A 15,704-nucleotide genomic window follows, 5' to 3' on the forward strand; every position below is an offset into this window, starting at 1 on the left:
CTTCAATTCAGTTTTTTTCAATAAGGAAAGGATAAGGATACGTATTATCAGAAGCACTGAAAGAAGAGAAGAAATTGCCTTTTAAGGATTTTTTTCCACTCTGGAAAATGTCTATTTAACTTTCTGACTTGGTCCCCACTACCACTCTGTTATTCAGATTGCTGTGCATCTTACCACCACTTACTGGAGGATGGCGGTCAACACGATGGCTGGGATGATGTGCCACAGTGAATTCCTCAAACACATACATTCTCACACACACCAGAGGTTAAACATGCTGAAAGACATGTGGTAGAAGGCTGGGATGTCACATTTCAGAGACAAAACTGCTGACAGTGGCTTCAGGCAGCTTCTTCGCTTTTGTGCAAAAAAACCCCCAAATCCTAGAGAGTCATATCAGGGGCACTATTGTCTGGAAGCCACTGAAACTCATAATTTCTCAAAATGCAGCAGATTCCAGTCCTTGTCCTGGTGTCACCACATGCCATTCACCGTCCTTTCCTGAAGTCAACATCATTTATGTCCATACTGTTTCTAGACAGTGAGGATAGTTAATCTCTTAAGATTGTATTTAATATATTATTATAAAAACAACAACCCCAACCAACCAATCAAAAAAAAAACCAACATCAAAATGAATGCTCAGTTTTATCAACCTAGAATTTTCCTAATGATGTATCATTTAAGTATCAGCAGCAGACTTTCAGGACTAAGACAGAAAAAAATAGAGGAATGGAAGTATATCTTTAAACTGGGAATGTGTAGTCAGAAGGGACTGACCAGGGAAAAGATGAGACATACGAAGTTCTTGCTCCACAAAAGGATGTTATCAATGATGTACCAGATGGTGAGGAAGCTCCTCCTCCAAACCTCATAAGATAGCTGAGATAGCTGCCAGAAAGTGAAGAGAGACATTTCAGTTCTTAAGTATTTATTTGAAGGGAGAAGAAAAAACAATTCTGCTGTGTTCAGAGCAAAGGAGTGCAAAACATTATTATCTACACTCAGAAAGATATGCTGACCATGTCTCACATTCTCTTCTACAGATCAAGCTGGTAGACAAAGACAACTTCCCTATTTACAATGAGGCAATTCAGCTACTTGTCAATAACAAGAACACACACAACTTCACCACTGATGCTAATGGCATTGTAGAGTTTAGCATTGACACGTCTGAAATGTTTGATCCTGAGATCAGTCTGAGAGTAAGTACAAAACAAGACTGAGTAGAGACAGAGAGAGAGATGGCTGGTCTCAAACTGAACCCCAAAAAGATGGGACGATGTCTGAATTCTGGTAATAAACATGTGCTTTCTCTGGCTTATTTAATGTTCTAGAGCTCTCAAAAATTACTACAAAAGAAGTGAGGAAAACACTCAAGTTGTTGCAATGCAATGGCTTACTGCAAGGCTGCAAGACCATTGCGCTGCTTTTTCCTTACAAGTTTGGCTTTAGATGCAATTCTTATATATATGTATTGTGTGAACTGATCATTCTGATGTCAGTAAGTGACAATGATTTCCCTAGTGACATATGTTTTTTTTCCTTCTCTTCCCCACTCCCTCTCCTGATCAGGCAACTTACAAAACCACTGACCCGTGCCACTCCGAAGGTTGGATAGAGCCTTCCTACCCTGATGCGTCTCTCAGCATCCAGCGCTTCTACTCCTGGACTAGCAGTTTTGTAAGGATTGAGCCTTTGTGGAAAGAGCTGAGCTGTGGGCAGAAAAGGATGATTACTGTGCACTATGTCTTGAATACAGAAGGATATAAAAGCATCAACACCATGAACTTCTACTATGTGGTGAGTGTAGGGTTGTTGCATGGTTTGCTGAAAGGGCTTAAGCACTGAGGTAAGCAAAACTACTTGCTCAGGAAAAATGACCCCCATTTCTAGCCACGTTACTCTATTTCATAGCAAGGAACCACCTTCCTAATATCTCAGGCCAGGGTTCTTGCTCCTTCCCTCCAAGAAACTCTTTATGGTATTCTCTGTCTTCCTCTTCCCTTTCTTTTCCTTCTGCTTCCTGACCAGTGACAAGGACCTCAGCAGCAGTAGCAGCTGTGGCAGCATCCAGCCCTAAGGCCGATGTTTAAGCACTTGAAGTAGTCTCAGTTTAAATACCCTGACTGTCCTGTTGCTGTACACTGAACTTGATGCTTTCTCTATCCAACCTCTACCAACCCATAAATGTATTGCTTTTCTCTGCACAGGGCATGGCAAAAGGCAAGATTGTCCTTACAGGGGAAGTTAAAGTCAATATCCAAGCTGGTAAGTTAAGTCACCAATATATGTTTGTCATTTAAAAAAAAAAGGGGGAGGGGGATGGTTGAACTGAGGACCAAGGTAAGACTTTCTGGATGTACACAACAGCTAATGGGAGGGCTGTATCTCTCTCCATCCATGCATGTGTGCATGATACTGGCACTACCACTAAGATAACTACGAAGTCAGGTTTAGTCCAGCAACTAGTTCATTTTATACAAGTCAAGAAGTAGTGTCTTGTAAAGATTTTCCAAAAGGATAATGTAAGGAATGTAGGGAATGTAGAGTGGCTGGCTTAGGGGGCTACCCAAGTCTGGCCACATGTTCAAACCCACAATAAATCTGAGAGCATCTGGTTCTAAACCCAGGCATGTAACCTCCTGGCAAATCCAGGACATTTCAGTTTATTTTCTAAGCACAGATTGCTCCACTGACTGGTACAGCTCTACGACAGTTGAGGATGGCTGCCACTACAGTAGGTCTTTGTGCTTCTCTCCTTATTGGTCTCCTTCTGTCTTCTAACAGCCAAAAATGGCACTTTCACCATCCCACTTGAAGTCACTGAGAAGATGGCTCCCGCCCTTCGGTTGCTGGTATATACCTTACACCCTGCCAAGGAGCTGGTGGCAGACAGTGTCCGAATTCGAGTTGAGAAGTGTTTCAAAAACAAGGTGAAAGGCAGTAAGATACAGCAAGCCTTACCTGCTGTCAGATAAATACAAATTCTTTGTACACACATTCACTGCAGATTTCCAGTTTTATTTCTTGTTTCCATCAACTTTTCCCAACATTACTCTCTTCATTCTCTTTTTTTCTCTTTGGCCTTACATCTCTCCTCTACCACCACCTCCTGGCCTTATCGTCAAAAGGTAAATCTCCTTTTAACATTAAAAATTACTTCTCAGGAAACCCACACTGCTCCCAGATGGTTTCTGCCTCTCCTGAACTATATCAGTGTCCTATTTAGTTTAGACTGTCTGTTCTTTAGCATAGCAAACACACTATAGCCTTATACCATTTCACTATTTAATTTAATTTTTTACACTTCTTTGGTGAAAGATGCAATTTGGGTTTACCAGAACTAAATACATACAGAAAAATAAACAAAAGCAGCAAGCTGGGGTTTAAGTTTTCCTTCCATATTTTTTCCACTGGTACATTTTCATTCGTCATTTACATCCAGGCAGATTATCTGTGCTCTAACAGAAGAGCCTTCTCCTCTCCTTCTTGCCTTCCATTCACACACACATCCAGAGCAGCCCTGAGCAGTAGGGATTAGCCATACCAACACCCATTTGATCAATTTCAGGTCCGGTTGCAGTTCTCCAAAAAGCAGATGCACTCAGCTTCCAATGTCAGCCTAGTCATTGAAGCTGCTGCCAACTCCTTCTGTGCAGTGAGGGCAGTTGATCAGAGCGTGCTGCTCCTGAAGTCCGAGATGGAGCTGTCCGCGGAAACAGTAAGCTGTCCAAACAAATGCATTGCCTCCTTTCACTGCGTCCTCCTCCTCCATTACAGTGTCTCTCCACTTCACATTGTTAGATTGTGTTAGAAATTTATTGCCTTTTGCATGTGCTGGTCATAAACCTTCTACAATAGGCACCTTCTACAGCTTTTGTTTCTTGGCAGTTATAAGTCCTCTTTCATGTGGGATCTGGTTTAACCAGTGACTGGTCTGTAGCAGCATGACCCTCTGGCATATCAGCCATTTCTCCCAGTTTTGAGTCATCAGCAAACTTGCTGAGGGTACACTCTGCCCCATCATCCAGATCATTCATGAAGATATTGAACATGATTGGACCCAGTATTGACCCCTGGGGTACACCACTAGCTACAGGCCTCCAACTAGACTTTGTGCCACTGATCTCTACCCTCTGGGTCCAGTCGTTCAGTCAGTTTTCTGTACAGGAAACAAAGCATCATTTCAAACAAGCCAACATCTCAGCTCTGGCAATTTGAAGCACAAGACGGTGTAATCTGAATTGATCTTTACACACACACAGAGGTTTTGTGTTTGCTTCCCCCTCACAGATATACAGCCTGCATCCCCTGCAAGACTTTCAAGGCTACTTCTTCAATGGGCTCAATCTAGAAGATGATCCTCAAGAACCCTGTGTTTCATCTAACAACATTTTTCACAAAGGCTTGTATTACACACCTGTAACATCTGGATTAGGTCCGGATGTATATCAGTTCCTCAGGGTAAATGTTCTGTGCATTACTTAAATCTGTTGAAATGAGTTTCCATTTATGCAGCTTTAGATATTTCTGCAAATAATGCTGTTAGTAAAATTCATATACAACAATCTCTCCTCATGGACATCTATTCTCAGTTGACTCTGGTGTCTACTCTGACTTTCCAGAATGCACAGAGCTGCAGTCTCTGCATAGATGTCTTTAGGCACCTCTGTGGTGGAAAGGCACTAACGAGAAAGAGGGAGGAATGGAATAAACCTCAGCTACAGTACGGTTCTGGATAACATAAAAATGTGTTTTTTACAGGATATGGGCATGAAATTTTTTACCAACTCAAAGGTTCGGCAACCAGTTGTGTGTACTAGTGAAACTGTAAGACCTCAACCATATTTCTTTAATTCAGGATACATGGCTTCTACATACCATGTCAAATCATCAGGTAATATAGGGGACAGGAAAGAGATTTTACTTTTCTCCTTAAATGAAATGGTATTCATGTGACATGAACATGGACAGTACTCAAGAATTGCATTAGTGTTGATATTGAATATTGGTCTGGCACAGAACGAGATGGCTTAGGTTAATGGCCAATGCCCAGAAAAGCCTTTCAGTTCTATGCTTCTGATTCATGTCCAGTTTCATGCTGGGAAGTGTTGTCAATCAGATGAGTATTACATGAAATTAACACTGTTGACACTGATTCCCTTCTGACCAGAGCTTGTTTGAAAGGACAGCATGACAACGTGGACAGCAGACCTAAGAGCCGAGTGACCTGAGTTCTAACTCTAGGTCTCATGCTCACATGTGGAGACAAAAGAACTTCAAGTAATGTTTTCTTTCTCTGTGATACCAGGTTATACCTAACTCAGAGATACATTAGTGACATTAAATAATATTTGAGTGGCGTTAGCGATAGTCTCAGTTAGAAAGAAATGGCTAAACACCAATCATTCTTCATAGTGGCCCATGCATATTAAACCCTGTCCTTTTTGGAAGTCTTCATTATATGAACCAGGTTTGACTAAATTAGCATTATCTCTTAGCAGCTGAAGTTGCTAGAGAGGAACGTGGGAAGAGACTCATGCTTGAGACTGTTCGGGAATTCTTCCCTGAAACTTGGATTTGGGATATAGTCCTAATTAAGTGAGTACTGCTTCGTCTCTTTGCTTTGAAGAGTTACTAAATGTGTCCCCTAACGTGCAAGGTGGCAATTCCTTACAACCTCTTCTTACCTTTTGGACTGGAAGACATAGCTTTTTCAATCATTACCTCACCACCTACCCTCCTCTTTTCCATGATAAAATTACCCTGTTTCCAAAGACACCTATTCCCACAATGTATGTACCATAAGTCATACTTCCTTCTTAAGAAGAGGGACACCTCTATTTAAAATATAGGTCACTAAAACAAAATTCTGTGTTTCCTTTTCAAACTCAGGGAAATGATGGGCAGAAAAACTTCCAAATGGTGTTTTCATCATGAGATTTGGGTGATAAATTCCAGGGGTACTTGGAAGTGGGATTTCTGCAGACAGAATAGGGGTTGTGCTGATTTTCAAAACACATTACCTCTATTGAGAAGCAAGGTATAGGAAACTTACTCTTTCTAAACTCATCCTTTACCCATTACAATCAGCTCTACTGGCAAAGCCAGCATCTCATACACTATCCCTGACACCATCACGGAATGGAAGGCCAGTGCCTTCTGTGTGGAAGAGTTGGATGGATTTGGTATGTCTGTGCCTGACACCCTGAAAGCCTTCCAGCCTTTCTTTGTGGACTTGACCTTGCCCTACTCTATCATCCGAGGAGAAGATTTCCTGCTTAGAGCCAATGTCTTCAACTACCTTGACCACTGCATTAAGGTGTGTACTTCTGCATACATTCTTAGACCTTACCCCATCTCCAAATAGGCTGCATCAAAATGATTGGTGTAGATGATTGGATCAGACTCTGCCCTTGATCGATATACTGCTCATTTTATCTGATGATAGAATATCCTGGATTTGTCCTCCTAAACCACTACAAAACAGAGGGAAATCTGTGCTAAATGTGACTAGGATGGGTGTATAAGCAACTGTCTTGAGACCCCTAGAAGAAGGAAACAAATGCTTTTCAGTGTGTCATTCATCATCCAGAGTCATGCAAGACATAAATGGTTTTAGTGTGGTCTTTTCTTTAGGGAAATATGTGGAATTGTGAAGAAGTGAAGGACTTGTGACTGCCAAATAGAAAAAAGTGGGAAGAGCAAGAAGTGGAGAGCACACAGGCCCTTCTTTGGAGCAAAAGTTTCCAAAAGTACAAAACCAGGAAGCACAAAAGTGCGGTACTTTACTTACTACAGAGTATCTGTCCAGCTAGAGGCTCTATTGCTCCCAAGCACTGAGGGACTGTACTCTCAATATTCAGTACTTTCCACGCAAAAGGGCTCCATACCACAGAGGTTCAGTGCATGGAGGGAGCTTACACACAGTTTAAAGGATACTTGAAAAAAACAAAAACAGGGATCTTCTGTTTGGCTTCTTGTTTCTTATGTTGTATCTAGGAATCCTGAAAAAAGAGGTAGGTGAAGAGTCTATATTTCTTCTACTTGATTTGAATGCTGAGAATCAGCTCTCCAGTCTCAGGAGGAGATCACCATCAAAGGAGGAAAAATCAAGACACAATTTAGGAATGTTTTTTTCCCAAACTCTGTTAACAGTTTGACCTAAGAAAACAAAAAGGCCTAGGGTTTTAAAAACCTAGAAAAGAAAAAATCTCAGTTACTGAGGCTTTCATCTCTTAATCTTGTTTTTCAAGTGTTCCTACAACAACAGAAGAACAAACACTAATCAGCGGTTTCCTTTGCAAGTTAGTTCAAAGCCATTAGCACCCGGACAGCAGGACACAACTAAGTAACCTGACAAGGAATCAGGTGTATCCATAGGATATTAAACATCTCAATGGAGAATGGAATGGGAAGCAAAAGGGAATAATGTTAAGGTTACATCTGATGGATGACTGATCTAACACCATCATCCCAGGCCTTAAATCTGCTCCATACTGTTAAAACTAGACATAAACAGAGACTATCTCACCCCACTCTAACAATAAAGCACCATTTGCCTATGGTACAAAATCTTAATGCCATCACACTTCTCTTTTTCTTCTCAGATTAATGTTTTGCTGTCAGATTCCCATGACTATCAGGCCAAACTCATCTCCCAAGAGGATGATGGATGTGTATGTGCCAAAAAAAGAAAGACCTATGTCTGGAATATTTTCCCCAGAGAAATTGGTAAGCGCCTTTGAATCTACCTGGTTTTCTGTCTTGAGATTGATACTAATCAATTTATACCTCATCTGAAAAAACCAATCCTCTTTCAACCTGGAGAACTTTGTCTACCACTGGTCTTTCCTGCTGTCTGGGCTAAAGAGCTCCTCCACAACTGCAGTGTGTTAATAATTTCCATTTTCAGAGATGAGTTCTTTTCCCATATGTCTCACCTATAGTGACTGACCATTCATCATGTTGCACTACTTGTTATCTGTAGATATTCATTACCGGAAGAATATTCTTGCTTTAGTCATCTGCATGGCAGAGGTCCATTTTTCAATCCTTTTCTGCTACTATTTAAGGTAATGTGGTATTCAGCATTACTGCAGAGACCAAGGATGATGAAGCTTGTGGAGACAAAGCACCTAGGAACATCAGTATTGACTACAGGGACACGCAAATCAGAACACTGTTGGTTGAGGTACTGCTGACAGCTCTTACTCTTTGCCCTGTACTCCCTTCCATGAGGAAAGAAAAATGCAGCAAAAGTACCAATAGCAAGTAAAGGCAATTTCCATTCATTTACCTGCAAATCAGAGATGCTAGTGGAATCTTTTCAGTTTTTTCTTGAAATTGAATTCAGCTCATTCTAGAAATCCCTTGCTGAGTTTGTGCCTAAAGAACTCCTGGTTTTCCTCCACCTTCATCTGGGTGGGACAGAGTCTGGCTGTTCAATCTAAGACTAAATCCACTCCCATCTGATGTCCTCTTCCAAGGGGATCAGTGGGTGTTCATAAGTGCACATCTATTTCATGCTGAGGAAAACCCGGAAGTGAGGGCCTCCATGTGATGGGAACTTCCTTTTAGTAGCAGCCACATCAAGTATGAACCTGTAAACTGTTGCTTCAATCCAGCTGTCTTATGATGCAGGAGGATGAGGCAGGGGGGATGGCTCTTCTGTCACTGCAGTTCTTCTGCATGCTTTGTTCTCATGCACTGCATCTGTCTCTTCTTCCCATCACCATGCAGCCTGAAGGCATCAGAAGGGAAAAGACTCAAAACTCCCTCATCTGCACAAAAGGTAAGCGTTTTACATATTGCTGAGAAGAAGGTTGGAGTTTGTGCTGTTTTCTGCAGTGCTTGTTGATGCTGTCTCTCCTCTTTTCCCTGGAGCTGCCCAGTGGGAATGGGAAAGGGAATGTAACATTCCCTTCCACAACATCTCAGTGCTGACAGCGAACAGTTTCCAAGATTTCCTCGAAGTTGTGCCTAAAAGAGGCACAAAAGCAGCCCTGACCCTCACCAACCAGCTCTGAAGAAATCCCAAGGGTTCACAGACACTACAGCCTGTGAGCACCAGCCTTACCCTATTCAACTGTGCAATTTCTACCAGGGGCTTTTCACTGCTATAAACAATGTCCCTATACAAATGACCACAACAAACTTAATATTTTTCTCTACAGATGATGTGGTTATTCAAGACATTGCTCTAGATCTACCTACAAATGTGGTGGAAGGATCAGCGAGAGCTTCCTTTTCTGTTGTTGGTAAATATATAATAATTAAAACATAAAAAGAATGAAAACGTAAAAATATAAAATTAAACCTTTTTCAGCAATGTGAGTTTTCACTTCCTATGTGGGAAACTTTTGAGCAAAGAGACTGATTCTTATCTTGTCCATCAATGCTCTTCGCTGCATTAGAGAAATGAAGTTTAAATATTGGTTACATCCTTATTAACTTTTCTGTTTAAATTTATTGCATTTGGATGTTTAGCTCTGAAGCAGCACAGCTCTGAGTTATAAGCTCAGTCAGACTCATGCCAGTACGACATTTTTCTATTCATCCACCTGCAAATCAGAGATGCTAGTGGAATCTTTTCAGTCTTTTCCTGAAAGTGAATTCAGCTCATTCTAGAAATCCCTTGCTGGGTTTGTGCCTAAAAATAACAATTTAGAGGCGGTCTATGATACATGTGCATAACCAATGGCCCTTTTCAGTATTAGTTTTTAATTCTGCAATACATGGTTCACTGTGGCATCTCTACGCTTTTCCACTCCCTCCTCTGGAAATAGACGTTTCCTGGAAGTTCTTCTTTTCATAGAATCTGCTTGAAGTGGCACTGAAATAGGTAGTGTTTCTGGTGTAGGCAATTTAGCCTAAGTAAGAAGAGGCAGGGAAGGGATTTCTTTGTTGACTGCACAGCAGAACAGAACAAATCACTGAGCACTGAGAGCTTCACACTTGTTGGAAAGACTTGCAACCCCAGCTAGGCTTTCCATGACTCTGCCTACAAAACAGAATTTGCTGTTTATATCAGCAGCCATGATTTGTGCTAATCCCCCCCGGCATCTTCTGTTCCTCAGGTGACATCATGGGTACTGCCACACAGAACGCGCACCAGCTACTCCAGATGCCCTTCGGTTGCGGGGAGCAGAACATGGTCCTGTTTGCACCCAACATCTATGTTCTGAATTATCTGAACAAGACAGGGCAGCTGAGTAAGGTGGTCAAATACAAGGCCATCGAATACTTAGTGAGCGGTGAGTGCTTTGTGATTCCCTTACAATGAATGTGTGCTGAAATTCCCACTGAGGCCCAGTGGGCAGAAGCAGCAGCATGGCTGTCCCAGCTTAGTGACCCAAGGGTCTGCCCTGATCAAGACATTTGTTATCTTTGCTTTATCTTTCTTTCCTTATCCTATTTGGCTGAGACTCAACTTCATGTTTGCTATGTGGTTCTGTATTATAGTCCCTTTCTCATTTTTCACCCAGGCATAGCATGTATCCTAATCCCATTAGCTTTGCTGGAGCACAGAGCTGTCACAGCTCTGCCTATTCTGTGACTCTCGTTCTGCAGGACAAGATGTTTCCATCTAAGCTCCCTCAGGACACCCCTGCTGCTTGGTATATACATTGCCTTTCCACTGTTTCCCACTGTGGTTTCAGATAAATCTGATAGCAAACAATAGGGTTTTGTTTTCACATTAGGGAACACTTCCTCTTCCATGTTTTTGCAGGCTACCAGAAGCAGCTGTCATACAAACATCCTGATGGGTCCTACAGCATCTTTGGCAGAAGAGATAAAGTAGGGAACACCTGGTGAGTGACTGGGAGCAGAAATGGGTCAGAGATGAATTTGCATTGAATCTGCATTGAATTCACGTGATGCAGGTAAGAGGCATCTTTACTAGCTAAATCAGATGAACAGAGCTGTCTAGGACTGGGACTCTGTAAGTACTAAGAAAAATGGTTTTCCAACCCCGTAACATGGGGTGAACAGAGAAGGTAATCCCTAAAGACTCAGGTGATGTTTTGATTCCCACTTCTACTATCTCCCATGAAACCCAATGCACTGTAGTGCTCTGTAGCCTGGAACAGACCCAGAGTGTGCTAGACACCCTTCCTGTGTTCCAACTAGCTACTATTCCTTTAACTACCCTCTCCCAGAGTAGCACATGAAGAAAAAGCAAGCCACCAACATGCTGGCTGTAAGTCTTCATGCTTATGCATAGCATGAATGGGAGGACTAACTTTTTCTGTTCCTACTTTCAATGCTTATCTCACAGCTTCATCTTTCCCTTGCAGGCTCACTGCCTTTGTTTACAAATCATTTGCACAAGCAAGTCACTGGATCTATATTGATGACAATGTCCAGGCTCAAACCCTGATGTGGCTTGCAAGCAAACAGAAGCCAGATGGCTGTTTCCAAAGTGTTGGGATGCTCTTCAACAATGCCTTGAAGGTGGTAGAGAATTACTTATTGGTCAAATTTACACTTTTTTCATTAATAACTTGTTCTCCCATTACTGTAAAAAACTATACTTAATCCAAACGCCTGTCCTCTGCCAAGGGTTAAACCTCCACACCTTACAATTACTATTTTCAGCTCAGTCAGCTTCCCCACACTGTACTTTGCATATGAGCACCTGAGATAGGGTTACAAGTAACTGTAAGCCTGAAAGAGTGATGTTTTCTGAGGTGATAGAAACTGGCTTATCTTGATTTAAGAGAGATTTATGAGCTATGTGTAAGCTCTTCTTCCTTTTGGACTGCCTCCAGAACTGGCCACACCTCCCATCTGGGATATAGTAATTCATATTTAAAGACTGCTCACTCATGGCAATGACTGATAATTCCTCTCTGTGTCCTTTTCAGGGAGGAGTAGATGATGAGCTGTCACTTTCTGCCTACATCACCATTGCCATGCTAGAAGCTGGGCACTCCAGCTCGGTAAGGAGACCTTCAGCTGCTGGAATTGGTCCCCAGATGTTGACTTGGCTCCAGCATCTGCCACAAATTGTCTAGGTAGTAAAGAGAGAGAAACTGACAGAGAGTGAGCTCCCAGGGAACATGACCCTGCTCTGTATCTGCACTAGTTGCTCTGATAGAGAAGTTTCCTATCTCTATCTCAAACCTGACTGGAATCTCCCAACTCTTAAACCACCAGTGTTCAAGTAGAAATTTACCAGAGGCATTAGATCTTTGATTTGAGAGACGGAAGACATGTAGTGACACTAGTTTCCGATAAAATAACTTGGCAGGTAACAACCCACACACTATGGCTCAGCCTCAAACACAGCTCAGTCAAGAAAGTAAGTTATTGCAGGTAAAGCCATGAAGTCTACGAATGGAACTAAAAGTTATGTTGGGGAAAAAAAGGTCCCTTGGAGCGAAAAGCCAATCTTGTCCTTTTTAAAAAATGGCTAGTACAAAAGGGACTATAGAGATGTACGACCTCAATATACGAATTTCTCTGCCTCCAATTTGTCGCATCCTTTCTGAGGACCTTCCTGATTAGTGCATCACTGAGGACACAGAGCGAAACCATGAACATTTTTTATTTGGTGTAAGCCTTGAACAACTCCACAGGATTAAATTAAAATTACACCAGAATCACTGAGGACAGGTACTACTAAGTTGGATTTGTTCAAGAAAACAGACTTGACTGTAGAAATGCAGAGTGAATTATGAACATGGAGGTAAGCAGAAGGAATTAGCTGTGAAAGAAACATAACAGTCTTCTGTTTATAGACCGACATCTTCAAGAGCACACTGAAAAGCTACTTGATTTGTTTGATGTTTCCTCTGAAATCCCTCCTTAAAGAATTCTGTATTCTCTCTCCTGAAGTGACTAAACAAACTGAAGTGCCATTCTCATTGTTGTGATAGTGATAGGATGAAGAACAGGTGTAAAGAAAATAAATGTTTGGGCAGGTGAAGACTACTGTCCTGAATTAGACCTATATGTTTTATATTGTTTGCCTTTTTTTTTTTAAGTACCCTGTAGTCCGAAATGCCTTTTTTTGTCTGGAGACTGCATCTGAGAAGAGTATCAACAATGTTTACACTCAGGCGCTCATGGCCTATGCTTTCTGCTTAGCTGGCAAGGCAGAAAAATGTGAATCGGTCCTGAGAGAGTTACAGAAATCAGCAAAGCAAGTTGGTGAGTTAAAGTTATTTTGGGAATTTGGGAATGGGAAGAGGGAACAGATCTTACTGATGGTACCTGGTCTAACCTTGACAATATTGAGGGTATAGGCACATGAACCAGACTCCGCAAATAATCTATGGAGTTAACTTACAGCACATCTGTTGCTCTGTAGAGAGTACTTGTGAGAAATAGGCCAGGACACAGTACATCTCTGAGGCAGCATAGAGCAGTGACACCCATAATCTCATAATCCATTTTGGTTGCTCCTCACCCACTCTTTGTTTATTCAGATGGGTCACAGCACTGGGAGCAGGAGGAGAGGTCTCCATCAGAAAAATCTCCCTCTTTCCTTGACCATGCTCCATCAGCTGAAGTTGAGATCACTGGTTACGTGCTGTTGGCATTGACCTACAAACCCAACCGGAATCAAGAGGATCTCACAAAGGCCTCAGGGATTGTGCAGTGGATCATCAAGCAGCAGAATCCCTACGGAGGTTTCTCTTCCACCCAGGTGCCAAAACTCCTTTTCACTCCCCAGTCAGTCCTAGGAATTGGGGTGCTGGTTCAGGGTGCTAATGCGGCTTTGACTGCGTAGTCTTATTTCTCTTTCATATCTGCTGTTCCAAACACACAGAGACCAAGTCTTTCTCTTAGAGACACCAAAATAGGTTTTATTTCCCTCTTCTTCTTAACTATGGAAAGGTTAAAGCCATACACGGTAATTTGACTTGCAACAAATACAGATACTTATGCTGGAGGTGTGCCTAGAAAACACCAAGTCTCAGCTGATACATGATGAAGAAGTGCTCTGTAATTTCCTAGAAAACACATGCTTCACCACTATGAAAAACTCTAGAAGTGTGCTCTAGTGCTCAGATTTTTTGTTATGAGACCTTCATATGAGTAGAGAGATTTCTTCCACCCTAAAATATACATGCCAGAATGAAATGGCTCCTTATAGATATGAACTCTGGCATTATACACAAATTCAGGGTTTCTTTAGCCAGGAGGAAGCAACTGCGCTTCGTATTGGAACTCTGACTTTGACCTTCTCTGCATCAGTCATACTGTGTAGTTAAATGTCTTTTATTATTTTATTTTCCTTCAGGACACAGTCATTGCTCTCCAAGCCCTCGCTGCTTATGGTGGGGCAGCCTACAATTCTGTTACACAAAATGTCATCAAGATCACTTCCAAAAAGTCTTTTGAGAAGGTATTTTTTGTCAACAATGTGAACAGGCTCCTGCTGCAACAGACTCCCCTTCCTGAGGTCCCTGGAAAATACAAGCTAACAGTGAATGGCAGTGGATGTGTTCTTATGCAAGTAAGTGTCTGCTCTCTTCATTGTGTCTCACATTTTGCATACAAAGCAGCCAGGTTTATGATGATTTGCTATCCAATGTCTCTTTATTTTTCCTAATTATTTGATTTCCCTAAACTACTTAAACACTGTTTTCCCCACCCCACAATCTGACTCTTGTGGAGTCACAGCATGGAAAAAAAATAGTCCTTTCTGATCAGCAGCTGGTTTCTCTCTGGGAGTTGACTCTGGGTACAAGCACCTTCATTGTTAAAGAGCAGAAGTGCGATGTGTCTGTCATTGATGCAAGCAAGAATCTTCCACGTAAAAACAACAGCAACATTGCCAGGAAATTTCACTATGTCTGACACCTGTTTTTCGGAGTGCAAAGAAAAGCCCTTGGCGTGTTTGAACAAAAGGGGTATTTCCTCTTTCAGACAGCACTGAGATACAACATTCACCTTCCAGAGGGGGCCTTTGGATTTTCACTCTCAGTGCAGACAAGAAATGCTTCCTGCCCACAGGATCGACCAGCAAAATTTGATATTGTCCTCAGAAGCAGGTAATGTGCCATCAACAAACCAGCTGCATAGATCACATGCAGATTGCTGTGTGTACTCAGTTCTGCTTATAAAGTCAAGAACCACGATCTGATCAATGTGCTGATGATATCAGCCTGTAAGACACAGTATCTCAAAAGACCATAACTGATGATGGTAGCACATACTTGGCCTCTTCATACTAGGGGCCTCCCCAGTGTTTCCCATCTGAGCCAGTCAACAAGTGCATGTGATTCACGCCAGCCTCGCCATGCTGCACAAGGCCAGGAGCAGAGAGTTGAGGTTTGCTTCCCCAGGCATGGTCCGGACTGATGGGGGCCTCTGTTGTTTCAGTTACACAGGGAAGCGCAGCAGCTCCAACATGGTCATTATTGATGTGAAGATGCTCTCTGGCTTTGTTCCTGTTAAGTCTTCCTTGGATAAGGTAAACTATTGGAGCAAGATTAAATTAGTTGCCTCGGAGACAGAGGAGAAGACTGGTCATGATAAAAACAGAGGTGTGGTTAAGAGTCATTCACACGCAGACCCTGAGAGGTGTTTGCATGACTGCAGCATCTTCATTACTGGCTGGAGGGAATGCCCTACATGAGCTGTGACCACATAGACCTTCCCACATTAAAAACTAGGAAGGGTTCCAGTTAGAGCCCAACCAGCTGGTGGCTGCAACTGGGCGCTGGCACTGCCCAGGTAGGGAA

At 42.2% G+C, this 15,704-nt stretch overlaps 1 protein-coding gene across 1 annotated transcript in view; it reads left to right on the plus strand.

The window, feature by feature from the left end:
• Nucleotides 1-15,704, plus strand: part of LOC104539497 (ovostatin-like) — a 25,074-nt gene that overhangs the window by 7,553 nt on the left and 1,817 nt on the right. The window contains exons 11-32 of the mRNA XM_010183036.1: nucleotides 1,047-1,205; nucleotides 1,576-1,803; nucleotides 2,214-2,271; nucleotides 2,791-2,936; nucleotides 3,575-3,724; nucleotides 4,297-4,467; nucleotides 4,768-4,900; nucleotides 5,508-5,604; nucleotides 6,097-6,325; nucleotides 7,614-7,737; nucleotides 8,079-8,197; nucleotides 8,746-8,797; nucleotides 9,180-9,263; nucleotides 10,083-10,259; nucleotides 10,736-10,817; nucleotides 11,304-11,460; nucleotides 11,874-11,948; nucleotides 12,996-13,161; nucleotides 13,440-13,660; nucleotides 14,258-14,473; nucleotides 14,887-15,011; nucleotides 15,343-15,433. Coding sequence (XP_010181338.1) covers nucleotides 1,047-1,205; nucleotides 1,576-1,803; nucleotides 2,214-2,271; nucleotides 2,791-2,936; nucleotides 3,575-3,724; nucleotides 4,297-4,467; nucleotides 4,768-4,900; nucleotides 5,508-5,604; nucleotides 6,097-6,325; nucleotides 7,614-7,737; nucleotides 8,079-8,197; nucleotides 8,746-8,797; nucleotides 9,180-9,263; nucleotides 10,083-10,259; nucleotides 10,736-10,817; nucleotides 11,304-11,460; nucleotides 11,874-11,948; nucleotides 12,996-13,161; nucleotides 13,440-13,660; nucleotides 14,258-14,473; nucleotides 14,887-15,011; nucleotides 15,343-15,433 — 3,060 coding nt within the window. The remainder of the gene's footprint in view (nucleotides 1-1,046; nucleotides 1,206-1,575; nucleotides 1,804-2,213; nucleotides 2,272-2,790; nucleotides 2,937-3,574; nucleotides 3,725-4,296; nucleotides 4,468-4,767; nucleotides 4,901-5,507; nucleotides 5,605-6,096; nucleotides 6,326-7,613; nucleotides 7,738-8,078; nucleotides 8,198-8,745; nucleotides 8,798-9,179; nucleotides 9,264-10,082; nucleotides 10,260-10,735; nucleotides 10,818-11,303; nucleotides 11,461-11,873; nucleotides 11,949-12,995; nucleotides 13,162-13,439; nucleotides 13,661-14,257; nucleotides 14,474-14,886; nucleotides 15,012-15,342; nucleotides 15,434-15,704) is intronic.

This window comes from Mesitornis unicolor, unplaced genomic scaffold, assembly GCF_000695765.1.
Source record: "Mesitornis unicolor isolate BGI_N332 unplaced genomic scaffold, ASM69576v1 scaffold44654, whole genome shotgun sequence".
NCBI classification, from domain to species: Eukaryota; Metazoa; Chordata; class Aves; order Mesitornithiformes; family Mesitornithidae; genus Mesitornis; species Mesitornis unicolor.